Here is a 27,229-nt window from a genome sequence, read left to right as displayed (position 1 = left end):
CTGATGGAATAAAGATAGGATTTTAAAACAGCCCCTCTTTTTCATTAACTGCAGGATCAGGCGATAAGGTCTTCGCGCTGGCAAGTTTTGAGGTAGAGAAATCAAAGCAGTGAAAGCAGGCTGCGTTCAGCAATGGATCTGGGGTTTTTGTTTTTTTACCATGTTGTATTTGTGTGTTTCTTACAAACTTTTTTGTAACGCTCTTTATCTTAACGGCAAGCTAACCTACAACGGAGACCGTTTTCGAAGTGCCCTTTTGCGAGCTGGGCTGCCTAAGTTCAGAAGCTAAAAACACTAAGTGGTACTTTTTAAAAACAAGGAAATGAAACCAACTAACTTAATTGCGTAACCTTTTGAATGTATGCATTGTGTATGTATTTCCCCCACTTTAAAATGTGCATTTCTCTAGTAAAATGTTTTTCTCTATTATTTTTGTTACATGTGATGGCAGAAAGCATCTCTCTTCAGCAGCTCTTGGTGCTTGATGGCTGTGTGAGTTCAGTTGTTTTGCTGGAATTGTGTGGTGTTTTTTTTTAAGTGGGGTGGGGGAGAGAATGTAGCTCTAGTGTGGAATGCGACACAGTTTTGCTTGTCTCAAAACAAGCCGAGCGCCCTCCTGCCCTCCCGGTTTCTCTTGGGAGATGAATGGGCAGCATTGTGTCCTTCGTGTCTTGATTGGCAAACAATAGCAGCCCTGTTGGGAGCTTTCTGGGCCAATTTAACATTGTGGACCAGAATGACAGGGAACGCAGTCAATAAGCCCTGTTTCTGGCCTCCTGTGGTAGCCAGGCGTGTTATTGGCTACAATCTGCCATTCTTCCCTCATGTTTTGGGAGGCCGGCATGAAACTGCTTCCTTCCAAGTAGAAACAAACAGAGAGGAATCCTACTTTTTTTAGATGCTGCCTGTTCTGTTGCCGAATGAAGGTGGCGCTTGCCATCTGTTGATCTTGTTAGCCCTGCAGGCTCCATCATCTTCCAGGCCTGACTTAAGATGCTGGTTGATTGTGATTTATCGGCTTGAGCTAAAAGTTCCCTCATCCCTTTCCCTCGTCCCTTTGGGTTCCTTCTCAACAATTTTCACTTAGGAGTATGGGAAATTGCCTTTTTCCAAGCCTATCAAGCTCAGTGTTGTTTACACTGACCAGCAGCTGTACGCCAGGATTTCAGAGGGGTCATTCCCAGCCCAACCTGAAGATGCTGGCAATTAAACCTGTGCTCTTAGGTGCTCCACTATTGAGCGACAGACTTTTTCGTTCCTCTCCCACTCTTCCCTATGTGTATATCTCCCCTGCCCATTTTATCCTTGCAACAATGACCCCGTGAGGTAGGTCAGGCTCAGAAACAGTAATTAGCTAGCCTGAGTAGGGTCTTGAATGTGGGTCTCCTTAGCCCTAGACAGAAATGCCACACTAGGTTTCTCACTGGATGGTGGATACTGTAATTTGCCAAGTTGGTGTTTGTGAAGGGCATCATCTTGCCAGGCACATATTTAAGGAGTTGAGACATCCCTAAAAACTCCATCGGAAGAGGGCTTGTTAGGACTAAACCCCATAATCTGGTTGCAATATTTGTAGCTTTTCCCTAAATAAATGCCTCTTGGCATGTACAGAGTGTCTTTAGTGATGCTTCTAACCAAGTCTTACTCAAATTAGCAGAAATGGCTAAATTGTTAATTTTAATGGGTCTACTCAGAGTAGGACTTGGTTGGCTACAACTTAGTAACTATCCAACTGGGTTTGTTTTTTGTTTTTTTGCGGGGGTGGGAGAGTGGTGTTGGAGAGCATATCTTTCTGCCCTGCAATCTCCTCTATACAGTGGTACCTCGGGTTAAGTACTTAATTCGTTCCGGAGGTCCGTTCTTAACCTGAAACTGTTCTTAACCTGAAGACCACTTTAGCTAATGGGGCCTCCTGCTGCCGCCGCGCCGCCGGAGCACAATTTCTGTTCTCATCCTGAAGCAAAGTTCTTAACCTGAAGCACTATTTCTGGGTTAACGGAGTCTGTAACCTGAAGCATATGTAACCTGAAGCGTATGTAACCCAAGGTACCACTGTACTCGTTTTTCACTTTTTTGCAGTTTGAAGCCATCTACATTCTTTCTCTCTGTCATTTTCCCCTTCATTTTTGATCTTAGTTTGTTTCAGGACTCACCTATTCAGTCTTAACAGTTGAATTTACAGACAGAATGCCCTTTTCCTAATTGCTACAGATCTTGTTCACTTAGAACCCCAGAAAGTGAGTGGATTTGAAAAACTGTTTGGATTTAATCCTGAATATGAAACTTCTTCCTTGTTTCTATCTCTTCTGCTTGTTATGGATCATATGTAAACTTGCCTGGGGCCTGATTTTAATTTCTTTTCAAAAGAAAGTACTGAATATCACCCCTGCCAATCAATTCTCTTACCCTTGCCACAGCTCCCAGATGAACTCATTGTATAGTAACTTGAGAAACTGCTGCTCTCTCCCTCTCCCCTCCCCAGTTTAAAAAAGGAACAAGCACAATGCCTATATTCTATTTTCCTGGCTAGCAGGCATGCGTAGGTTGCCAAAAGGGTCTGGCTGTAGCATACTGCAATGCTGCCAAAACATGACTCTCCCTTATTCAGCAGTTTTTGGGAGTGCAGGAACATGAGGCTGGGAGGAGCTGCTCGCTGGGTTATTAGTGAACAATGGTCACAGTAGATCAGCCATGAAACAGGCAACTACCTTCCATGTTTTATAGATCATGGCACTTTTCCAAATAGGATTATGAGTTCTGAAACTGAGCAAGTAGAAAATGTCCCTCTGTAGTCTCTCTCACCGCCCACAACAGTGCTTCTACAATACCAAGGCTGTTAAACCACCAGATTTAAGAGGTAAATCTTTTGCTGAACTCCACTGATTCACATTGCAGGAGCTAGTGGGATGTGTGTGTTTGAATGTCCCTCTTATACCTGTTCCCAATGCACACTCTTCCCTTTCTTTCTCTTTCAGCTGCAGAGGAATTGTATGTCAGAGAGGCTAGGCTATAAACTCCCCACCTCCCACTGTTTTCTGTGTGCAGGGATTTGGGGTTGTGAAGTCAAACATCCAATTCCCACCTGTAGCCTAAAGTGGGTTCAGTCTAGAAAAAGCTTGATCTGCAATGAGCAAAATTAGGTTGTGAATCTCCCTGTAGGTTGGTGTTCCTCAATTTTCACTGTCCTCAACTCAAGACCATACTGTCCAAGCCTCCTCCAATGTTAGACACACAGAAGTTTGAGGTCAGGTTTACTTTTGGATCTGGGACTGAAAGCTCTAGTTTATTGGAGCTAGGGTTGCCATATTTCAAAAAGTAAAAACCAGAACACCCCAAAATTGTTGACTTTTTTTTTCAGGAAACCACTGAAATTGTTGAGCTTTTCTTTACAAAAACCCCAAAAAACCCCATTATTTTTCAATTGACTTGCCTAACATCCAGGACAAAGCGCTGCCATTCGAAAATTCCCCCCAGATGTCAGTTCTGCCTTTGAAATCCCAGTAATGTCCTGGAAAATCCAGACGTATAGCAGCCTTAATTGAAGTTGTTGGAAAACTTCCTTTAGTCATAGATTTGACAGATAAAAAACAAGTCGCATATGAGGTTTTACAGTGGAGAACATGTTAGGATTCCCTTTTCACCCTGGCAGAGTTCTTTTGCCTTTAAAAGCTGCCCAGCAGGTAAGCAGTAAAGATACAATGGAATACAATGGAAAGCTCAATCAGCTGAATTTCTGCCTGTTATGTAGTCTGTTCAAGGAGCAAAAGCCCCATGGGAAACTTGGGGAGAAGCCATACCAGCATACCTAGCATCCTGTTCCTAAGTGTGGTGGCTTATGTCCCACAGAAATATGGGAAAACCCTGGTTAGAGGAGAGAGCAGGTCTACCGGGAAGTGTGTATGTGTTTGAGCTTTGTGACTCTGAAAACCTCTGTGCAGCATTTCCTAGAGTTAGGCTGCTTTTGACTGCCCTGTTTGTGGTCTTCACTGCCCTCTGTGGCTTGTGATTAGGCCTTGGCAGTTGGGAATAGCATCCTTTTAAATGTTTCTTCCCTTTTAAAACTGATGGCTAAATAACAGCTTGTGTGAAGTCACAGTGGTTACAGACCTTCTTTCCCTGAAATGCTGTAGCTGTCTCATTAGTGATGATTAGAGGGTTAGTTCCTTGCCTGCAGAAGGGAAGCTTTGCTGCTGTGCCATTGCAAATCCATGCCTTGAGCCAAACCCAGCAGTCACACCGGCTTTAAACAGGCTTCTTCTTCTGATCTCTCTCCCTCACTCAGCTTAGAGATTTGCATTTACTTGTCTCTCTTTGCATATTGTTCATTTCACTTTAATAAACCATCACTGAGAAATGCATTTTATCTTTATTGTCAATTTTATATTCCCCCACCCATCTTCTTTTTAAGGGCACAACCAGTGCCTTAGAACAACAACTTTCCCCTTAAAATGCCAATGGTTTCAAATATGGCATTTAATTTGGAATACATTCTTTGAGAGGGTTAGATTTTCTTGTTAGGCATCCAATACTTGAGCTACTATAGCTTGAAGCAATTATAAATAAAGCTCAAGGTGCCTTAGTGCTGCTGGCGTAAAATTGTAATCTCTTTTCAAAAACTTGCCTGCCAATTGGTAACTCTGAAAGTCCCTCTTCAGGTGTGGAAAGCAGAAGGAAAGTTACTTGGCGTATACATCTTTTCTAGTGAGTAACATTCTCCATAGCAGGGGTGGTTAGCCTTTTTGGCTCCACAGACCAAATCCTCATCAGGATTGGCCATGTTGAACAAATTTATCAGGTGGGTGGCCCTACCCACCTGTCAATCACCTGACAGCACAAGGACATCAGGTGCAAAGTGCTGCTAAAAATGATGCTGGCCCTCTTTGTTTTATATAGGACTTTTGATGGTTTGCATTGAAAGCCCTACTAAAATGAAGGGAAGGAAACTGTTCTAGCAGAGAATTATGATGCGTACCTCTTTCTGATTCAGGAAGAGGTTTGCATGGTATCCTGCCCCTGCTCATCAGCGGACAAGTGGGAGATTAAATTCTGATCTGTTCCCTAATGGGAACAGGTACACAGCCAATGTAGGATTTAACTCTGTCCTGCCTGCAGTCACATGATGATGTTGCGAGAGACATCAGCTGATGAGCTAGAAGGCATGGTTTGAGGGAAATGGATGCATAGGCTTACTTGAACCCCCTGGCAGGCGAAGATTGGCCCAAGGGTTCGCCGCCTCTGCGCTGTAGCCTTGCTTTGCTTTCACAGTAGTCCTGTCAGGTAGGTCACTTGTCATTGATTTTCTGCACTCAATGCTCTTTTTCTAAGTTATGCAACATTATGAAATACGAAATACTCTTTTTGCCTCTTAATCCCTTCTCTTCTGTAGTGGGAACAAAATTTCCCAACTGCAAGAATACTTCATTAAAAATAAAAACAATAGCTCATAATATGGGTAGTCCTCATAAAAAGAATTGTCATTTTGGAGTCCAAAATTGCAGGATGTAGTTTATTATATTGATTGCCAATAAAAAATTTTCTGGTGAAAAGTTAGAATGGGCGCTCTCCTAAGGGTGTGAAAAATCCTAGTAATGAATGATGCCATGGCAAAGATTTCAATTTGACCAGGAGCACCATCTTAACATCAGAACTAATCTACCCCTGTGATCATATGGAAAGTCTTGGTGTGTGGTGGCAGCTGGATTATGAAAGAATCCTAAATGAATTTCAAAGCAGATTATCATGGATGGCTAACGGCAAGAGATTGAAGCAGAGCGTCTTTGTCCAGAGTTAAGGCTGGCTGTGCAAAGCAGCAAATGGAGGAGCTAGGGCTTATGATACCTGAGTTTCAGCTACGCCTAGGAAAAAAGATGCATAAAGCAAAGGGAACTGGAGGTGTCATGCAAAGCTCCAAACTATCAGCAGGAAACTATGGAAATGTATAACACCATTTAATGCCTTTAAAAAGTGGGGGGGGGGGTTGGGGGGGGTCTTATCCTAAAGGGTCTTACATTGTATATAATAAAACACACACACCAGTCACCCATAGTATGTCATTTACAAATAAAAGTCATTAAGCTTCCTAATATAATTTGAGTTATGGGTTAAGATTAAATTATCACTTTTAAAAGATGTATATGGGAAAGCAAGCAGGTTTGAGAACTGTGTACGGCAGCCATTTAAACAAAGAAGATGTCACTTGCCGTTCCTTCTGTACATCTCTAGGGGATCAGACCATATCAGACTAAGAACTGGGTCAGGAGCAACAGCAGCTTGCAAATAGCTTCTTGTCCTGTGCTCAATCTCCCCCATCCCCTGCCTTTCCTGCTGAAATGCTTTCCCATTTGATTCACCCTTAATGTACCTGCATTTTTTCTTACTATCCATCACCTTATCCTCTCCTAAAATTCTGGCCCTTGGAACAAGGCAATGCAGGTTCTGCAGCAAAGATAATGTTTGCTTGAGTTGCCCCTCCCAATCACCTATCAACTGCAAGTCCCTGCTTTGCATTAGCTGGGTACCACCAGACTTTGCAGAAAGGCAATCAATAAATAGTAAATAAAATATTTCATGGGGGTTTGGGCACATATATAATAGTGGTCCTCAAGTATACTGAGGTGGAACTTCCCCCCCCCCCTCTTGCTGCAGAGGGAAGAACTAGAAATTGCAGGGAAGTAGATTTTGTCCTGTCCTAAAGCAAGGGTGGGGTATCTGTGGCCCTCCAGCTTTAGTTGGATTTACAGCTCCCATCATCCCTGACCATCAGCCATACTGGCTGGGACTGATGGGAGTTAGCATCCAATAACATCTGAGGGCCACAGATTATCCCCACCCCTGCCCTGAGACGTTTATACAATCAAGCAGCCAAATGAGGACAAAGCAGAACATATGGTGTGTTTTTAAAATTGCATTAAGCCTGTAATTCCTTCAAAAGCCATCTCAGTCAGATACAAAGGGTAAACAGATGCCTTAATTGCAGGTCTCCCACCTCACATGAGGATAGAATGTCTTTGGATATTTCTCTGCGCTTCACACACCATGCTAATTAATGTAACTCTAACGGAAGGATCCCAGAGTGATGTTTCCGTCTTCCCCCCTCCCCCGCTTCAGCCTGAGCTGACGCACTCAGTTTTTCTTAAATAATTAATCATCATTACTGCCTGCTGCTTGCTGGGTACGTGTTAGTGATCATCTCAGATCCCAGCATATTTACACCCTCCCAGTTCCTGTCTGCAGCTTGCTTTTGCTCTTTTCACAGGCTTTCATGTTAAGGTCTTCATTAACTGACAGGTTGTAGATTTCTGTGCCATCGTGCTTTGATGTCCTTTAAGTACTGAAGCACAGATTGGAAAGCACAGGCCTGTTTGTTGCTGCACCTTATTGGATAGAAATACAATATAAGGAGAAGTAAAGGAAACAGTAACAACACTTGGGCAGCCAGATCCTCTGGGGTTGGCCTTGCATAAAGAATCTGGAGGAGGAGGATTTTCTACTGTCCAGCTAGGTAACCACTGCCCCACTACTGATATTCCTTAAGTGAGGAATCCAGTTCCTAGCTCCTCTCATACAGCTATGACCTACTTGTTGATTTCCTCTCTGTGACCTCAAAGTGTGGAACTCTTATCCAATAATAATATTATTAATAATAATTTACCACTCTGGGTGACTTCCAACAAATTATTAAAATACAGAAATCCATCAAACATTAAAAGCTTCCCTAAACAGGGCTGCCATCAGATGTCTTCTGAAAGTCTGGTAGTTGTTGTTCTCTTTGACATCTGGTGGGAAGGCGTTCCACAGGGCGGGTGCCACTACCAAGAAGGCCCTCTGCCTGGTTCCCTGTAACTTGGCTTCTCAGTGAGAGAACCGCCAGAAGGCCCTCGGTGCTGGACCTCAGTATCCGGGTAGAATGATGCAACAGCCGCCTCATACAGAGTCAGTACTGTCAACACTGACTGGCAGTGGCTCTCCAGGATTTCAGAATGGGAATATTTTCCATCCCTAGCCAAAGCTGCAGGGATTAAAGCTGCATGCAGAGCATATGTTCCAGCGCTGAGCTGCAGCCCCCTGCACTTGAGGCAGATGTGCACTATAGCCCAAAATATTTGGAGGGCACCAGAATAAAACATAAAAGGAGCCTTGCTGCTGCATCAGGCCAGTGGCCCTTGCCCAGCCAGTCCAACATCCTGTTCTCACTGTAGCGAACCAGGTGCCTGTCAGAAGGCGATGAACAGGACCAGAGCACAACAGCACTCCATTCAGTGCTTTACTGCTCCTATTCCCACCCCGAGACGTTCTAAGCCCCGCCTCCCGACGACGACCCCGCCCCAGGCTACTTTCACGCCTCCTTCTCCTTGTAGCTCCTCCCTTCCCCGACCCCCTTCCCCTTCGGCCACGCCCCGTCCTCCGGGCCACGCCCCTCCCCGAAACAATAGCCGCCTTCTCCTTCCCCAGCCGCAAGCTCCGCGTTGGCCACGCCCCCTTTTACCTCAGGTTGCCGTTGGAGGCGGCTGCCTGAGGCGACGCGGCTTGCCGCCTCTCAGCGGCCTCGGGCGCTGGGACGCGGCAAGCAGCGGCGACGGCGGCGGCGGGTCCCTCCCACCCGGAGTCGCCCAGGCGCCTCCTCCGCTCCCTCCCTCGGTCGCCGCCGCTGTGAGTCACGACGACGGAGGGAGGAGGAGGAGGAAGAAGAAGAGCAGAAGCAGCGGCGGCCGCTTATACACACACACACACCGTTCGGCGCTTCTCTCCCCTCAGGCGCAGAAGGAGGCTCAGTCGCTCCAAGTGCTGAGAGAACGAGGGCACGATCCTGCCTCTGCTTCCCTCCTTGTCTACGCAGGAGGGCCACTCGAGGGCTCCTCCCAGACCCAGTAAAAACAACAACATCATTATTATTACTAGTGCTGCTGATAACTGCCGCCGCCGCCGCCACTTCAGGTAAGCGCTTTACGCCTCGCCTGGCAACAAAAGGCGCCGCGCGGTGAGTAGGCGACTGCTTGCTTGCTCGCTTGCTTGCTTTTTCTCTCTCTCCCCCTCAGTCCGCTTGGCTGCTCGCGCACGCGCGCTCGTCCGTCAGCCTGTTTGCGCGCGCCTGGTTGCTCGTTCGAATGTCCGTCCAGCCGGCCGTTGCTCGCGCGCCCGCGCCTCTTCCCCGACTCTCGTAAACGTCACTCCCCTTCAGCGTTCCATCTCCCCCTCCCCCACTGCTTGCTCGCGCGCCCTCCGCCTCATCTCTCCCACCCACCCCCATTTATCCAACCATCCTTCCCCCCCCCAAAAAAACCCCTCATTTCCTCTAAGCAGCACCACCCACCATCATGGAGTCACTCTTGCTCGCTTGCTCTCTCTTCCCTCACATATATACATACACACAGCGCTAGAAGCATCGCTAAGTACTTTTAAAAGGTGGGGTTCACACAGGCCCGTGAAACGAAATAATCGTATGGTAATTTGTGTGCAACGTATAAATTTAGGGGTTAGTTTCAGAGGCGGTGGGGTCCTGCTTCTGGGCATCTGGTTGACTGTTGCGTGGACAGGATGCTGAGCTAGGTGGGTCTGATCCAGCAGCAAGCTCTTCTCAGGTCAGATCCATGGTATCATTGGGGGGTACAGGGGGGGCCGGCCACACCGGGCGCAACATCTGGGGTTAGGGCAAATCCACAGGTTAGGGGGTGCAAATTACTTGCCTTGCCCCGGGTGCTGACAACCCACGCTACGCCACTGCATGGTATACATTGAGAGCATATTCAGCACACACTTCCTCCATAGAATCCTATTAACTGTGGTTTCTGCCCCTCAGATACCTTTTTCAGCATCCATAACAAACTGCAGTTCCCAGGATTTGGGGGTGGGAGAGTACAGTAATATGCTTTAAATGTGCACTGAACATGCCTTAAATGTATACTGTGAATCTGCCCTTGAGGTTTTTCGGCTCTTGCTGCCAGGGCTTACTCTGAGCTCTGGAATGGTAAGGATGGATGGCTCAGCCTCTGTAAATCCATCCCATATCATATATATTTTTTGTAGATTAAAACAAAACATGAAAAATTCACATTTTGATTGTATACATTCATCCCCTAAGAGACGTTTTTGCATGCTTTCATTTCCTCTAAGTATGCCTTTTCTGTGAAATGTACTTATGCCTTTTCTTAATAAAAAAAGGTATAAACTGCATTGCCAAATTCATACACTGGCTGATCCACATATAACACTGGGACCAGCAAATTAGTTTGGTTGATTTCAAAATGTGGATCAATTTCTTTTCCATTCCTATAGGATGCCAGCAGGGTTTTAGGGGCTGCTCTACACATTCAAATTAAAACAAACCTTTTACAACAACGTGACTTTCACACATGAGCACATTCATCTCTAATACCACTTCTCCTTCCCATCTTCATCTACCTTTTTCATATACGTACTTATAAGTCCCTGCCACCAGTCAATGCCATCTATACCCAGTCCAGTGACCACAGATCAACACAATGTTTGCCACAAATAGAAAGCAATGAAGGATAACTGCGGCCTTGTCGTGAGTGAGCATTGAAGCGTGCTCAACAACTTTGTAAGCAAAGAAAATTTTAAAATGTTAAGTTTAATACTGGGGTGGAGTGGAAGGGGAAGTGATCTGGGAGTTTGGGCTCCCTGGGCCACCTGTTAACAATGACTCTGGTCAACACAGGATGCACCAATCTTACACCTTCACAGCCTGCTTCTCTTCTCTTCCTAAATTGTGTTCTCCAAAATTTCTGAAGAGTGGGTTGCTGATAAACAAATGTTACCTGTTCTTCTCTGTGGTAATTGAATGGTTTTATTTGACTTAGTAGTAGTGTGTCAGTAACTTTTATGTTTCTTTGTGTACCATCCTAAAATCCATTTTTTGGGGTGAAGGACAGTTTGTACATTTCAAAAATAAAATTAAGACAAAAATAAGTGTTTCTTCACATAGCACATAGTTAAATTAAGGAATTAGCTTTGAAAGGGTGTAGTGATAACTACCAACTTGGACAGCTTTTAAAAGGGGATTAGACAAATTCATGGAGGATAAGGCCATCAGTGATTACTCCCTGTGATGACTATCTACCCTGGTATATAAGAGGCAGCATGCCTTGAAAAACCTGCTGCTGGGGAACATGAGCCAGAGAAAGCTATTGTTCTCATGTGCTGCTTGTGGGCTTCCCAGAAGCATCTGGTTGGCCACTGTAAAAACATAATGCTGGACTAGATGGGCCACTGGTCTCATCCAGCAGGGCTCTTCTTATGTTCTGATGTTAAAGGAAAGGGGCTTTTCTGTGGTGGCACCCCTTACTTTGAATGTCCTCCCTGAGGTGGTTCAGCTTGATAACAACACTGCAGTCTTTTCACTGGCAGGTCAATAAACTCTTTATTTGCTGAAGCAGTTTTCAATGGTTATATCTGCTTTATAGTTTTATAATTTGCTGCCTCTTAATTTTATTACTGGATGTAGTTATATTTATATTGTATTATACTGACCTGGTTTGTGCTTAATGCTAAAGTGAACGGTAGTTTAGCCTTAGGTAGTGTGGCAGCGGCGGCAGCAGGACCTGGATAGGAGTGAAGCAGCCCCAGTTTTTGCTCAGTGTACCTGCACACTTGCCTTTTCATGTTTACCCATGGTTTGACTTGGCATTATGTGCAGATGGGGCAACTGGATTATTGTAAACCATCCTGGAATACATCAGGAGAAAGAGTGTTTTAGATGTTTTTTAAAATGAAATATTATTTTGGAGGAGGGTTGATGATGATGAAATGGGTGTGTGTGGGAACCTTACTCAACTGGTTCAACCTGTTGTTTCCAATGAGCTCTGCCACTACTTACTCCAAATCAACTAGTTTAATTTTTTTAAAAAGCTAAAGCAAAAAAGTAATAACCTTAATTCACCCACCCAAAAATCATTTGTTCAAAATCTTTTTATTTCCTTCTCTTTGGGTGTTTTCTTCTTGTATGCTTCCTGTAGGGATTCCTTCAGGACTGTCACACCTAATGTTTCCTCTCCATCTCCTAAACCTTTGTCTTACACACATGCAGAAAATCATCCCATGCTTTCCGAATCCTGTCCAATTTTTTGTGCTGCATTCTTTTAAGCATGCAGGGGGAGAAACCCAGCTGTAGTTCTCTCTTTATTCCCCTTCTTGCTCTTACAGCAGCATCATAAGCAGCTTCACCTAAAAGTCATTTGGAGGGATATGGCTGCCACATTTCTACATGACTTTCTGTGGTCAGAGCTTTCAAGGAGCTGGTGGTTTGTAAACTTTTTTTTTTTTTTTTTTTGCAAAACTGTCACATATTTGTCATAACTGGTAAACTAAATGACCCCTGTTTAGAGCCAGAATAGCAGTATTTCCTAATCCCTTGCAAATTGCTCCAGTCCCACACCTGCTTGAACTTGCTGGCAGCACTGCTAGGCCCTTCTTCCTCTTTTTTCATAAAGTTTTTTATTTCATTTTGAAATGTATAAAAAATAAAATAAAAATAACTATAACCAAATACAGTGGTATCTCGGGTTACAGATGCTTCAGATTATAGACCCTTCAGGTTACAGACTCCGCTAACCCAGAAATAGTACCTCGGGTTAAGAACTTTGCTTCAGGAAGAGAACAGAAATCGTGCGGCAGCGGCAGCAGCGGGAGGCCCTGTTAACTAAAATGGTACCTCAGGTTAAGAACAGTTTCAGGTTAAGAACGAACCTTCAGAACAAATTAAGTTCTTAACCCGAGGTACCACTTTACTAGACACAGCAAACAGAAAAACAAGACAAATAACTATGTAAAATAAGTGTATTTGTGCATGGATTGAGTAACAGTGTCCAATTCCAAAAGAGGCTAGGGTTCTCTTCTGATAAATAGTTGGGGTCAAAGAGTGTCCAGACCAATATGAAATTATTGTATATTTGTGCACCAGAATGAAAAAAATGGTATCTTGGCTCATTTGGAACCCCTGATTCTCACAACTAAACCCTATGGCACAAGCCACATGAGACCAGCTAAACCGCAGGTCTCGCTAGTTTGAGGGTTCAAGTCTGGACAAGGAAATAGCTTGCATCCCAGTGGAAGAATCCTTTTGGGGAGGACCCACAGGTAGAGTACCTGTTTTGGAAAGGTCTATGGTTCAGTCCCCTGCATCTCCAGTTAAAAGAATAAAATAGCTGGGAACATGAAATAAATTTCCATGCCTGAGACACTGCCCATCAGGCTAGGTGGACAGATAGAGGAATCTGCCTTAAATCAGGTCAGACTGTGTCTATCTGGCAGCCTCCTGCCGCACCCATTTCTAGTCTTTCCTCCGGCAGTTGGCTCTAGACTACCAGTTGCCGCTTTGTATGTTGCATTTTCAGATGTACATTTAAAACAGGTGAAACACTTAAAGTGAGAACTTGGCAAAGAAGTTAACACCATTGCTTCACAGCCGACTGTGACAAGCAGCAGATATTTGCTGTATGTTCACTTTATGTTAAATCCAGACAGTCCTTTGCCTAATGTGCAAAGTTACCCACCTTTTCCTTTTCCTTTCTTTTTTTTTTAACTTGTGAATGCTACTGTCTTGTGTTTAATGTTTCAGATGTCTAATATGAGGTCCTACTACTTCCCCTTTTGTACTGTCTGAAGCAGCTTTTAATTCAGAGATGGGGAGACTGTGGCTCTCCATATGTTATTGTCTCCGTTTCCCACCAGCCACAATTAGCAAGGCCAAAGGCCAGGGATGTTTTAATCCAACAACAGCAGCAGGCGCACATATTATCCATACCTGCTTTAATTGCTGACCATACCTCTCTTCATATTGTCTACATCTTCTTTCAAGATTTCTCTCCCTGCCCCCTGCCCCACTTCAGAACCATTTTGTTAGGTCTGAGATTGCACAACCCTATCTCTTAACTCGCTTTAGGATACATTCTCAATGTCACTTAGTGCCCTTAAGCCTTCCTTTGTAATTTTAATCAATACTGTATTAGTTTAAAAAACGACGTAGGTGATCTATGGGATTTTATATATATATATATATATATATATATATATATATATATATATATATATGCGCGCTCTATTCTGGCTGGCTCCTCACATGCAAATGCCGTAGCATTTGCATGTGAGCAGCATGCCTGAATGGGGCTGAAGTCTATGGGCAAAGTAGGAGTTCTAATCCTAGTTAACTTGGGTATTGAACCAATAAGTTCTTCAAGGAGTGCTTTGCATATAATGTGAATATGCGAAGCCCCTTCTCATGCTGCCCCTGCCCTTGCTACATTCACAGTGACATTTTCTGCACAAACGTACTTCATAAAAGTAAGCAAGAACTTGTATTTCTGTATCAATGATATTTCCCCCCAGGATTATTTTTAAACATACCCTTTCATTAATATTAAGAGCTGAGAGAAATATTGAATCTGTCTGCATACACAGGGTTGTATCCAACTAACTCCCACTCAGAGTAGACTTAACTTAATGAACCTAAGTTAGCAACAATCATTAACTTAATGGAGTCTACTCTGATTGGCCCACACTGGATACAACCTAAACTGGATATACATACACCTTTGGCGTTTCAGAATGTGTTTATGTTCTGAATTAGGTTATTGGACAGTGGTCTAAAACAAATGCACTGTGTATCATCTCTATTTTGGGTCTAAGATTAATCTATCTTTTGTCTGCTTTTTTAATACAAGAAGGTAAACTCAAGGGTGCTGCTTGAGAATTTCAACCTTAAAATAAGAATTGGAATGCATGAACTAACGTGGTCTACTTGCACAATCAGAATTTGCCTGCAGTTATGTGTGCATCAGGTATTATAGTACTATTTCTTTTTTCTGTAGTTTTTCTTCACTTTGTAAAAGGATGTTTCTTTCACTCAGGAACTTAAGTTTAATTAACATGCAAGTTTATTAGATCATTTATTCTCAAATGGTTGGCTAATACTAAGCCATTGATTGCAGAAAACTTGTTTGCAATGTTGCCTGCATTTTGGGGCAAGGTAAAAAGAAGAGTACACACATGATTTGGGTTGGGAGAAGAGACTTCAGAATTTGGAACAGACAGGTGGAGCTGCAAGGCAAAAATGCAGTTTCTGGGTTTGGGAATTGTGGCTCAGGAGGCCTGGACATTAAAAGCCCACTGAGATGTGCATTGAGATTTTAGCTACCTCAAGTTGTAGAATAACATGGATTTATAAACAGTTGTGCTGTTAGAAACATTGCCATCCAATGTTAGAAACATTGTACATGGTAGCTTGTGGCTGACATCCTTGTCCAGAACAGCATGATTGTTGCACTTTTAAGCATAACTGGTGCTGTCAACAATGGAAGACTTATAAGTGAGTTTATATAGAGAAGGCATTGTTCAGCAGAGTACAGTCTTAACTTGTCTTGTGCCATTAGCTGTAACATATGGTAGAGAGATCAACAGTTAAAACACAAACCTCTTTCATTTCATAGAGGACATTTTCCTTCAGTGCATAAGATGCTTAAACCATATTCTTTTTGTCAGTAAAATTTTTAAAGAGCAGCTAAAGTATAAAATTCTGGTTGAACACTGAAAAAGGTCCTGTCTTAATTGTATGCAATAAGTCTCCAGAAATCCTCAAACTATAATTACCAATGAACAATGAAGTTTTGGTAACTAAGCTGTTCATGTGGGTTAATCGTGGGGTACATTGTATAATCTCTGTCAGTTAGTGTGCAAGATAAATGTTCTCTAGAACAGACACTTCTGAATAAGACCAGTGTGATAAGTATTTAACATAATTAATGTTAATCCTGCATAATTCAAGTTTGTACAATGATTAATTGCAGGCTACTCCATAGAGCTTAGTAGTAACTCATATGACTCTTCAGCCTTATATCAATTTCACTTTCTCTTTTTGCAAAATACTAAGGCAGTAGATTAACACTGATCAAGTCTTTCTATTGGAAGATGTAAGAAGTATATATTTAATGCCCATGCTAACAAGTTATCTGTTACCTTTGGTATATTGGTTCTTCTTCATAGCATATTTATATATTTAACTTTGTCTAGAAAGGAAGGAAACTTCACCCTGCTGAGGACATTTCCTTCTTTGCTTTTTTCCCTTTTAACTGTTAGTGTAATGACCTAGTGCCATAAAACTTAAACACAGACAACTGCAGGTGGGAAATATTTTGATATATTAGTCTGCAGTTTAAGGTGGAAACTTCTGAGTTTGTGGAGAGCAAAGGAGATTGAGGTGACATCGACTTCCTGACCACCCCTGAAACAACAATGTGTAGCTTGTGCTAATTAGTTTAATGACCCTCCAGTGTGAAATTAAAAGTGTCTTGTGCTTCCTGTTGATTCCTCCCCCCCCCCAATAGTATCACGATACTGCAGTCAGTGATTTTTGTGGGGTACAGAGTGGTTAGTTTGGAAGGCTACCAAGTACGTAAAACCTGGGTGCCTACAAAATAGAAATATATTTTTTTTTTTTAAATATTTATTGAGATTTTTTAAAATACAAAATGCAAAAATAATAAACAATATAACATGGATCATAACACATTTTTCAGAACTTCTTTGGACTCCCTCGCGTCTCCCACTCCCACTTACATCGTTGTAAATTTTTTCCAGCAATTTATCATCTTGATTATATTCTTAGATTTTATTCAGTTAATTTAATCTATTCTCCACAAATTTATGTTTCCCTCAATCTCACTTATCGTCAAGTTCAATCTAATTCAGTGGTAGGCAATTATTTATGATCTAGCATCCTTCTTAGCATTCAATCAAATTACAATACTTTTGTAGATAAATCTTGAATTTCTTCCAGTCTTCTTCAACCCTCTCTTCTCCCAGGTCTCGGATTCTGCCAGTCATCTCGGCCAGTTGCATATAGTCCATCAGCTGCATCTGCCATTCTTCCAGTGTGGGTAGATCTTGAGTTTTCCAGCTCTTGGCAATGAGTATCCTTGCTGCCGTTGTTGCATACATAAAAAATGTTCGGTCCTTCTTTAACACCTTCTGGCCGACAATGCCCAGAAGGAAGGCCTCTGGTTTCTTAGTAAAGGTATACTTAAATACCTTTTTCAACTCATTATAGAAATATATTTTCTACCTGTGGTCTGAACAAGAGTTTTAAGAAAGACAGAGGAATAAGTTGACAAACATTAAAATTATCAACTTATGTTGATAATTAGGAAAATACAAAATCGCTCACAAAAATGATCAGATGCACTGTTGCCGTGTTTTATTTATACCAAATGATAACCTGCCACAGGTTTTATGCCTTTCTTAGTAACCAGAAACACAATTTCAAGAGCTATCTACTGATTTATTTTTTTAGTGGCTTTGCACTGATTAATAATTTGCCATATGTTGTAAGCAACCAAAGCATTTCCCAGTTGTTTCATTTTCTTGCTGACAACACAGAAACTGTTGACATATTTGTGGCATATGTTTTCCAAGCTGTCATAATGAAATAGTGTTTCAGAAAACCTTTGACATGCCCAGAAATAATGATTAATGCATGAAATGTCATGTGAGACATGATGAAGATAAATAATTACAAATTAAGTGTTACATTAGAAAATGCTTTATTGCCTCTACCTATACAGTATTATAAACAAAATCAAAATGAGTTACACAACTTCGCTGGATGTTTATAACATAGGGCTGCCATATGTTTTATGCTCTTTCTTGACATTTTTGTAAAAAGAAGCTCAACAATGGGGTTTGTCTTAAAAAACTCAACAATTTTGGGGGTTTCCTTAAAAAAGCTCAAAAACATTTAGGGGGTCCTGGTTGTTACTTTTTGAAATATGGCAACCCAGTGCTTTAAGTACAAAAATTCACAAAATGTTTAGGGGTATGCGTACACCCAGGAAAAAAAGCACTATTAGGGTTATGACATGTCACAAAGCTTATAGTATGCCCTTTTTGAGTTCTGCTAAAATTTGCCTATTTATCTGTAAAGTATTATTGTACTCTGCTTCATATCCAAGGATCCAGCTCCTTTCAGACATTACTCAAACTGCATAGAGAGACACAGATAAATGTGAGTAAGCTTATGGGCTAGTAAATGTTAGTTTTTGTTTATAAGACTTACTAAATAGCTCTATACATTTTTGAATTTTTTTATTGATTCACTTTTTTAGTCTGACTCTCCCCATAGATTTACATTCCTTGGGGATGGATCAACACAAGCAAGCTTTTCAGCCCTAGTTTTCTGTATAACCAACACAATTTTGGGTTTATGAATCTTTAACATCAACCCTCCATGCTACATGGCAAGCTGCCTTTGAAAATGAAGTGGGGTTTAAAATAAAGGAACAGTTGACTATCCACAAAACTGATAACAGTTTCTTTTTTCTTTTTTCTTTTGTTTTTTGTTACCAATTATATAAAGCTTCTGGGGAGATTGCAGGTCTTCAAATAGCAGGCATAACTATATAACTATATAACTATATAACTATATAAAGATAGGCCTCATGGCTAAGGATAACTTGGTTTACAAATACAGTATTGTATTCTGTCCCATTTTTGTTGTTTTTCTGAAAGATGGAATAGGCTTCTCTTTAAGGAGGTGTAGTTGTCCATAATTTGTAACAAGATACCCCCTCCCGCATTACCAAAAATGTTCGGCTGTCATCCAGCTATGGAGAGACCTAAATATTACACAACTGTTTGACATGCCATTCTAGGGTATGGTGCAACAAGGCCTAGGCCAGCTTTTCCTGACCTGTTGCCCTCCAGATGTTTTGGATTACAACTCCCATCAGCTGCACCCAGTAGGAGTTGTAGTCCAAAAACATCTGTGAGAGCATCAGGTTGATGAGGTTGTTTAAAACACACTTCTGCTTTATGTATCCAAATACTGCAGTTGCCTGAAGGCAGAATGAAGTTGTAGCTTTTCTCTAGAATGAACACTGACTTTAATAAGGCTAGATATGTTGGCTGGCTGGCTTGAAGTACAACAGAAGCTGTCTTTCTCTGCTGACGAGGTGATATTTGCAAAAAATGCAATAGGTTGCTTATGCCTTAAGGACAGAAGAGAGTAACAAGTTCAACAATAATTTACAGTTACTGTAACTTGACTCCATGTGGTCAGGCAACATTACCTAGGGGAGTTCTTGAATTTGACTTCATTAATGCTCTCAATGTGTTTTGAAATCTGTTCATGAAAGAAGCTATAGAAATTCAAAGATCATGACCAGGGGAGGAACATTGTCCCCCAATTTGGGTTTAGAAATTAATATATAGGTGACTGCAGCTGCTGCTGCTGCTGCAGCTTCTTCTTCTTCTTCTTCTTCTTCTTCTTCTTATTATTATTATTATTATTATTATTATTATTATTATTTTCATGGGAAGGACTGTAAAAGCTTTGTCTTAAAGTTGTACATTATTAGCCACTTGGATGGAAACTACCATTGGAAAATTCAGTTTGAAGTCAAATGTAGCTGAAATTGTATACCAAGGGGCCTGAGCGTCCCTTAGAAGCTTGGTGTGTTCCAAAAAACCTAAAAAATACAAGACATCAAGTTTTCTCGATCTTGCTGTTCAATTATAAATGGATAAGTGTTATGAATTCTGTGTTGCTGACATCCCTTTGGAGAAGTGAATTAATGCAATCTCCAGCTGCCTGCGGTTGAAGGCCATGAATCACGTTGAGTGAGTACAAAATAATCAGAAGTGTGGAATGGGTTTTTGGATTTCAGTTATTTGGTGTTTGTTGGAAGATCTCGTTGTAAATAAACAAGTCTTGAAGGTGCCACATCCTTTTGCCTGTTGGGATCATATTGTAACCATTAAAAGTGTCCTGCATAGCTGCAGAGATTAAACTGGAGAATAGCAGTGTCCATTTAAGGGAACAGCTTAGTGCCAGTTTTTAAACTGAGGCTTTTGTGGAGTAGAAAGGGTTCTCTGAAGGTAGAAAGGTTGGAAATCCTCTACTCTAGAATAACATTTGTTTATTCCATAAAACATCCAGTTCCATTGGATGTTATCCATCTCAAGTTCTTTGTCTCCTTGCTAGTGAGAGAGCTGGATAGAATGTGAGGATCGACTTTTAGATGCAGAACACTGTTTAAGTTTTATGTTAAGCATTTAATGTGCTTATTTTTCTGTATAGTCAGTTTATTACTTGACAGTTAATTATGCATTGGTCACTTTAAAATACCAGAGGTAGAACAGGCTATGGTCTCTGACTTGGTGAAGTTATGCACTCTTAGTCAGGTTTACTTTGACCAGCGCTTGTGTCAAGAGTCTAAATCACTTTACTTGCTCCCATGAGTGCCAGCTCAGCAGCCCTTGTGTAGAAGCTGTGAGAATTGGTTGTGTGTATATGGTGCTCCTCTGAGCCAGTGTGGTGTAGTGGTTAAGAGCGGTAGTCACGTAATCTGGGGAACCGGGTTCGCGTCTCCACTCCTCCACATGCAGCTGCTGGGTGACCTTGGGCCAGTCACACTTCTTTGAAGTCTCTCAGCCCCACTCACCTCACAGAGTGTTTGTTGTGGGGGAGGAAGGGAAAGGAGAATGTTAGCCGCTTTGAGACTCCTTAAAGGGAGTGAAAGGCGGGATATCAAATCCAAACTCTTCTTCTTCTTCTTCTCTGCTGAAAATGATGATTTGGAAGATTACTGTGGCTTCCTTCATGATAATAATGGTAGATATGGTAGTCCCCTAGCATACTTTTGATTGTATACATGACTGCAAGTAATGGCAGGTTCCACAAAAAGGTAATGGGCTGGCATTTAATCCATGGCTGAGATACCTGTGGAATTTGGCCGTGCCCCCTGAAACCACTGTGGCTCTCCATAAACTGCATAATGAGCAATACTATGCAGGCCTTGGTGGTGATGGGTCAGCTGTCGTACAGCTGTCTTGCTAAGCATTGCTTGCTTTTGGGACCTTAGTCATCTCCACACATACACACCCCACATCTCCCCCAAAATATCCTGTTACAGAGTATTTGGGGATCCTATTTCTTGAAAGTCCATGTGTAGTTGAGCATTTCAGATTTTTAGTTGAAATGAAAATCCTTATACATGGCCGTGTAGTCCTTGGATTCAAGGTCATCAGATACTGCACTTAGCTCTGTCACTGACTTTCTTTGTGGCTTTGAATGCATTCATTGGAACTCTGGGCTTCACGTTGCTCACTTGTAATACAGGCAACTGCCTGGTTGCGTGGGGGCTGCGTTCCAGGCATTCGCACGTGTTGGCAGAGCACACATAAGCCTGCCCCGTTATGCCCCCTTCCGGGTACAAAATTACCCACGTGTCAGCGGTCGTGCGTCAATTGAACATGTGCAAAATGGTTGCCGCCTGTATATATTTATGTTGGGTGCAAGAACATGTAGGCAGTGAGTTAGATCCAGACTTAAGTGGATCACCCTTTAGTCACATTTAAAACAATGAAACTTAAGTGCGATTAATGTAACCCAGATCCAACCCACTGTATATGAAGAAACAGGAAACTGTGTCCAGCATTATTACAATCTCTGGGTTGACTTGTGTAAAGTGAAGAGGGGAGGTTGCTCACATTTTACTGTTTTCATAGGTGTCCTTAGTCAGAAGTGTTGGAATCTGCCTTTTAATGTTTTATGTATGAGTTGCTTTAATTGGTGGATTGTTGTTGTGATACATTTAGGTTAGATCTCGGCTTGCAATTTATATCTGAGATCCTTTCCTGATACCGCCTGGTATCAAGGAGATATTTACTTTTTTCATAGAGTCTGTGGATTGTTTTGGACTACAACTCCTATCAGCCCAAGCTACGACAGTTGTGCTTTTGGGAGCTGATGAGAGTTGTAGTCCAAAACATCTGGAAGGCTTTAATTTAGAGAAGGGTGCTTTGGTGTATCTATACTCGTGTTCACAGCAATGCTTTGAGAACATCCTGCTGCAGTAGTGAGAAATAATAACAAAGTATTTGACGCAGGTGGCGCTGTGGGTTAAAGCCTTAGCGCCTAGGGCTTGCCGATCGAAAGGTCGGCGGTTCGAATCCCTGCGGCGGGGTGCGCTCCCGTCGTTCGGTCCCAGCGCCTGCCAACCTAGCAGTTCGAAAGCACCCTCGGGTGCAAGTAGATAAATAGGGACCGCTTACTAGCGGGAAGGTAAACGGCGTTTCCGTGTGCGGCTCTGGCTCTGGCTCTGGCCAGAGCAGCGATGTCACGCTGGCCACGTGACCCGGAAGTGTCTCCGGACAGCGCTGGCCCCTGGCCTCTTAAGTGAGATGGGCGCACAACCCCAGAGTCTGTCAAGACTGGCCCGCACGGGCAGGGGTACCTTTACCTTTTTATTGTCTGTTAATAAAATGGATACAGCTGGAATGGATGTTTTCTGTAGTTCTAGCCTGCTCCTTTTCTCAATAATTCTGAAGCTCGTTTGCTGAGGGTGTGAAGCGGGTGTTTCATTTTTGTAGACATCAAAAGATCACTTGGTTCCTGTAAATGACCCTTTTGTCAGAGATGTCCTAGGGCTCTGTTACAGATTTAGAAAGCAAAGATAGCAGGAAGTAATTAGTGAAAAAAATTGTTAAAAGATTTTAAAATAGCTCTTTCTCTCCTCGGGGAATTTTCTCTTTCAGAGACAAGATGATACTTCTGACTTTTCTTTTTAATGTGCTTCTAGCCCTTCCTAGTGTGTTGCAGTGCAGAGGAGGGTTTGCAGGAATCTCAGCTGTAGTGTCCCCTCCTGATGGTGACATTCTGGGGATTAGTTTGGCATCTCTTCCAGATGCTTTGTAGGATAGTAGAAATAAGCTGACACTTGGGATTACCAGACTCTGACCTCTGATTGAAATGTGTGTGTGTGTTCCTTAAATCAACAATTTTTTCAACTGGTGTTCAAGGAACCTTGAGGGTCCTCAGACATTTATTAGGTTCCTCTGTAATCACTAATTGCAGACAAGCTTCCCTGAATGACAGCTTGCCCTCCTGCTACTGATATTTTCTGAAATGCACAGCTATAGGGAAGGGTTGGGTGTGGTTTACAGTGTACACTTTGGTCTCATTGTTGCCCTGCGTGAACTAATAGGCTTGGGCAGAGACTTATGTGAACTGCCCCTTTGTAATAGTCTTGTAAATAAGCCCCCACAAGTTAATAGCATGCAAAAAAGAGAAGAAAAGAAAAAGAATCACTAGTCTATTGGGGGCTGGCAGAGGAGGGATTATGAGCTGCATTTCTGTACCGGGTGTGGAAGAGGGGACTTTCCTCCAGCAGCCTGTTTGGTTTCTGTGCTGGTTCCTCTGCCATCCTGTTCACCTGTCTGCATAGAATTTAATGCACTTGCCTGTGTGCAGTTCCTGGTCGTCGTCTATGGTTATGAGGCTAGTTCTTAAATACAAGGGTGGCCTAGGCTGCTATAGAATACACAACGGTTCTGTGGCAGGACACAGGGGTTTCTAGGCAGGCAAGTCATTGAGGAAAAAGTTTGAAACCAACTGACATCAACCCCAGCCATGGATTTTGAAATCAAATTGTACCATGTAGTTCTATAGTCGATGACTGAATTAAATTTATTGTACTTCTCACCCATGTTAGAAGTATTTATTGTACTTCTCACCCATGTTGCTAAACTTGTATCTGGGTTATACTGCTTCAGGCTACAGATGACAGCTCATTTGATAGAGTAGTCATTCCTACAAAAAAGAAAAAGAAACTGAATCCCTACACCTACAAAGCAAGTTTGCTTGGAATAAGCAGTTCTGTCTTAGGATTCTTTCTGATATATCACTTTTCTCTGTGGGGATGTTTGTTTGTTTGTTTGTTTGTAACATTCCATCATGTGAGCACCCCCACCCCACCCAAGCAGTATGAAATTGAGCAATCCAGACACAAGTTTACCACCACCTCTACTGTTCTTACTAAAGGTAAAGGTAAAGGTACCCCTGCCCGTATGGGCCAGTCTTGACAGACTCTGGGGTTGTGCGCCCATCTCACTTAAGAGGCCAGGGGCCAGCGCTGTCCGGAGACACTTCCGGGTCACGTGGCCAGCGTGACATCGCTGCTCTGGCGAGCCAGAGCCGCACACGGAAACGCCGTTTACCTTCCCGCTGGTAAGCGGTCCCTATTTATCTACTTGCACCTGGAGGTGCTTTCGAACTGCTAGGTTGGCAGGCGCTGGGACCGAGCAGCGGGAGCGCACCCCGCCGCAGGGATTCGAACCGCCGACCTTTCGATCGGCAAGTCCTAGGCGCTGAGGCTTTAACCCATAGCGCCACCTGCGTCCCTACTGTTCTTACTACTATGTTTTAAATCAATCACATCAACTGTCCCCACAATCCCTGGTCATCTGCATGGTTATGGTCTTGCTATATTAGTATTTTTGGTGCTTTTCAGACAATTATTGTTTCCCAAAGCAGCTTCTATCAACAGTCAGTGACAGGCACTTCTATAAGGCTTACAAGCTAAAAAGAAGAAGAAACACAAGGGAAGAGGAGGGAGTGGAAAAGGCAGAGGAGGGAGATCATTCCACCTGCATGTCTATCTTGTGGCACAGAAATTAATTTACCTTCTTTTGATTAAACTCTTGATTTCTAGTGACAGAAGCTTCTTTTTCAGCATCTGAGAAGTTTGATTTTGCTTCTGAACAACAAAGCTTATTGAAATGGGGTACAAATAAATTAGAAGGAAGACAACTTATGCTTTTTGTTAGACAACACTTGATTGAGTCCAAAATATTTAGCATACCTTAATCTGTGTTAAGTTGTATATTAAAATCACTGTTTTGTTTCCACAGGGTGGCATTTTGCAGAGTTTCCAAGTTGTGATAACCAAGGCGGGGCGAATAGTCCAGAGAGCTTTTCTCCATCTTAACAGAGCCAGGTAAACTGAACAAGCAGCCTGAACCCAATATTTTGTTTTGAGCTCCAATATGCATGATGAAAGTAGTGTAGAATCTATGTGACAGCCTTTTGTGAAATGTCACACCTGTCCGTACCCTCAAGGCCTGCTAACCAACATTCTTGAGATACTTAGGCTGAGAATATTTTGTTCATAGAAATGGGGCTCTTAAGTCCTGAAATGATCAATATATTTGGTGGTTCCATTCATTAGTTCATGGTATTATTATTTCATGCTGGGGGTGGGGGGAGGACTGAGGAAAGAGTTTAGGCAGTAAACTTTGCAGGGGAAGCAGCCAGGGGCTGCCCTTGAGCCTTCAAATTATACAGCAAGCATAACTTGATTCCAATTTATTGTATATTGGAAGATGCCATGGGCAGCTTGGATGTGTCTTAAAGCCTATGTAGCTTGGATGTGTCTTAAAGCCAACATGGTAGCATTTGTACAAGTTTCATGTTGTCTTTGTGGACAATTTCAGTGGGCTACTTAAAACCACTTAGCTCTACATATCCCAAATAACCATAATCACCCCTGTATCCCATGTTGGTGTCTAAAATAGATGAGTACCACCTTTTTAAGTTCATGCATCAGTTAGGACTGTAGGAGCCTATAGAAGAGTGACTACCCCTTGATTGCTGAATTTCTTCCCTCTGAGGACTCGGCAAAGAGAGTCTTCTAGAGCATCATCAGAAAGTGAGGTAAAATGTATACTGTGGGCAGAACAGAACACCATCTCTTGATAGTGGCCTGGGGATAGTGGCCTGGTTCTCACATCACACTAAGCCAAACCATGCAGGCTCCCAAAGAGGAGATTGTGGCCACTTAGCTCTTCCCCAATTGTTTTGCTCCTGTTGTATACTGAGCTAAGCCATGGTTTGGCTTATGTTTTCAACTGGAACCTGACTATTTAGCTGCCGAGTCCAGAGGAGGAGGATTAGCATGATTAGCTTCCTTGCATGTGATCTTTTTGCCTAGCTTTGGCTGTTTTGCTGGACGGTAGCAATCATACCTTGCTTCAATGCCCCTATAGCAGTAAAGGTTTGTCTTTTATCTAAACTAGGGGTTGTCAACCTGGTCCCTACCGCCCACTAGTGGGCGTTTCAGGATTCTGGGTGGGTTGTAGGGGGTTCTATGGCACAAGCTGAATCCTCCTTACATTGAGCATTGGTGGGCGGTAAGGAAATTTTACCATCAAGAAAGATGCATTAGTGGGCGGTAGGTATAAAAAGGTTGACTACCCCTGATCTAAACCACAGTGACTTTAACATTCAGGGACTTGTAATTATGTTGTCAAGTTTTCGTCTGATTCATTCATTCATTTTTCTAGTATATTTTGAGGCACAAGGTTTATACTATCATCCTTATTGGATTGCTGTGTTGGCAGTTCAGAGATAAATGCCATTCAGCCACAGCCTGAACTGAATAATCATAACTGTATATATATATTTTTCTGTTTCCTTTTCCTTTTCCCACTTCTAGTCTACTCTTATTTTAATTCCTTCCACCTTAGGAAGGAAGTGAAAGGAAGGGTACTGTTCACCTTAATGCAGGGGTGGGAAACTGCAGCCTCCAGATGTTACTGTATGCATCTCTAAGTAGCATAGCCAAAGGTCAAGGATTACGTGGGTTGTAGTCCAGCAACACCCGGAGGGCCACAGATACTTCACCTCTGGCTTAAGGTTACCTGCTGAATTGTGCAAAATTTGTCTGAGGGATGGGGCTGGTGTTTCTTGATCCTGGTAAGTGGTGCCACCTGCTGGAAAATGAATCACAAAATGCTCATTTTTTCCCTTTTAAAAAGCTATTTATGTGTTTCACCTGTTGGTGGAAAGAAACACCTTCCTTTTAATTTCAAGAGTGTCTGATTTGTTCCATAACTCCGCCTATAGTCTGTTGGGATATATCGTGGCTTTAGAACACATTATACCAACATTCCTTCACCTGGCCCTTCCCACCATAGGTTTCCCGACAAGCTAAATTAAGAGGCATTGCAGGACCCTTAAAAAGTTCTTGGGCTTTGGCAGGTCTCCGATTTAGAGTTCCATATTTGTGAAGCAACCACCCAAATTCATGGGCCATTGTTGGGCAAAGTGAGATCTTCTGTCGTATAGTCAACAGACTGGTTCCTGAGGTCACATGAGAAACTGTGTGTTGGCCTCAAAGGAGTTAAGATTATAATACATGATGGTGCCAGGAAGGTGCAGTGACATGTGCCATCTTGCTATAACTTGCTCCATCTCTGAGGAGGAATGTTTCCTTCAAGATCTGGCTAATTTTGAAGCCTTTGGAGAACTTCCCATGCTTATCTGTTGATAGGTCTAGAGTCACAGTAGATGAATTTGTTAGAGCCTGCTCCCTAATATCCTGATCTTGCTTTTAATGGGCATTTATTGCCCTTTGAAAGGACAGCTGGGTCCTCTTGAAAGATT

At 42.6% G+C, this 27,229-nt stretch overlaps 2 protein-coding genes and 1 long non-coding RNA gene across 4 annotated transcripts in view; 2 read left to right on the top strand and 1 right to left on the bottom strand.

Moving 5' to 3' along the window:
• LZIC (leucine zipper and CTNNBIP1 domain containing) overlaps window positions 1–24,782 on the top strand; it is a 37,745-nt gene extending 12,963 nt beyond the window's left edge. The window contains exon 7 of one of the 2 annotated variants that reach the window (XM_079987335.1): window positions 24,697–24,782. In XM_079987335.1, coding sequence (XP_079843461.1) covers window positions 24,697–24,773 — 77 coding nt within the window. In that variant the 3' untranslated portion in view covers window positions 24,774–24,782. Of the gene's footprint in view, window positions 1–54; window positions 430–24,696 lie in introns of those variants that run through there. The other variant, XM_079987336.1, reaches the window with a different exon arrangement.
• LOC307222181 (uncharacterized protein) overlaps window positions 1–27,229 on the top strand; it is a 214,140-nt gene that overhangs the window by 25,605 nt on the left and 161,306 nt on the right. The gene's annotated exons all lie outside the window — the stretch shown is intronic.
• On the bottom strand, window positions 1,052–8,420 carry LOC307222248. The gene is made up of 2 exons (XR_013841674.1): window positions 2,051–8,420; window positions 1,052–1,807 (listed from the first exon to the last, which is right to left on the bottom strand). It is a non-coding gene; the product is annotated as an uncharacterized lncRNA (long non-coding RNA).

The sequence above is a fragment of the Podarcis cretensis genome, assembly GCF_951804945.1.
Source record: "Podarcis cretensis genome assembly, chromosome: 8".
NCBI classification, from domain to species: Eukaryota; Metazoa; Chordata; class Lepidosauria; order Squamata; family Lacertidae; genus Podarcis; species Podarcis cretensis.
This window is presented reverse-complemented; position numbering and strand designations above follow the sequence as displayed.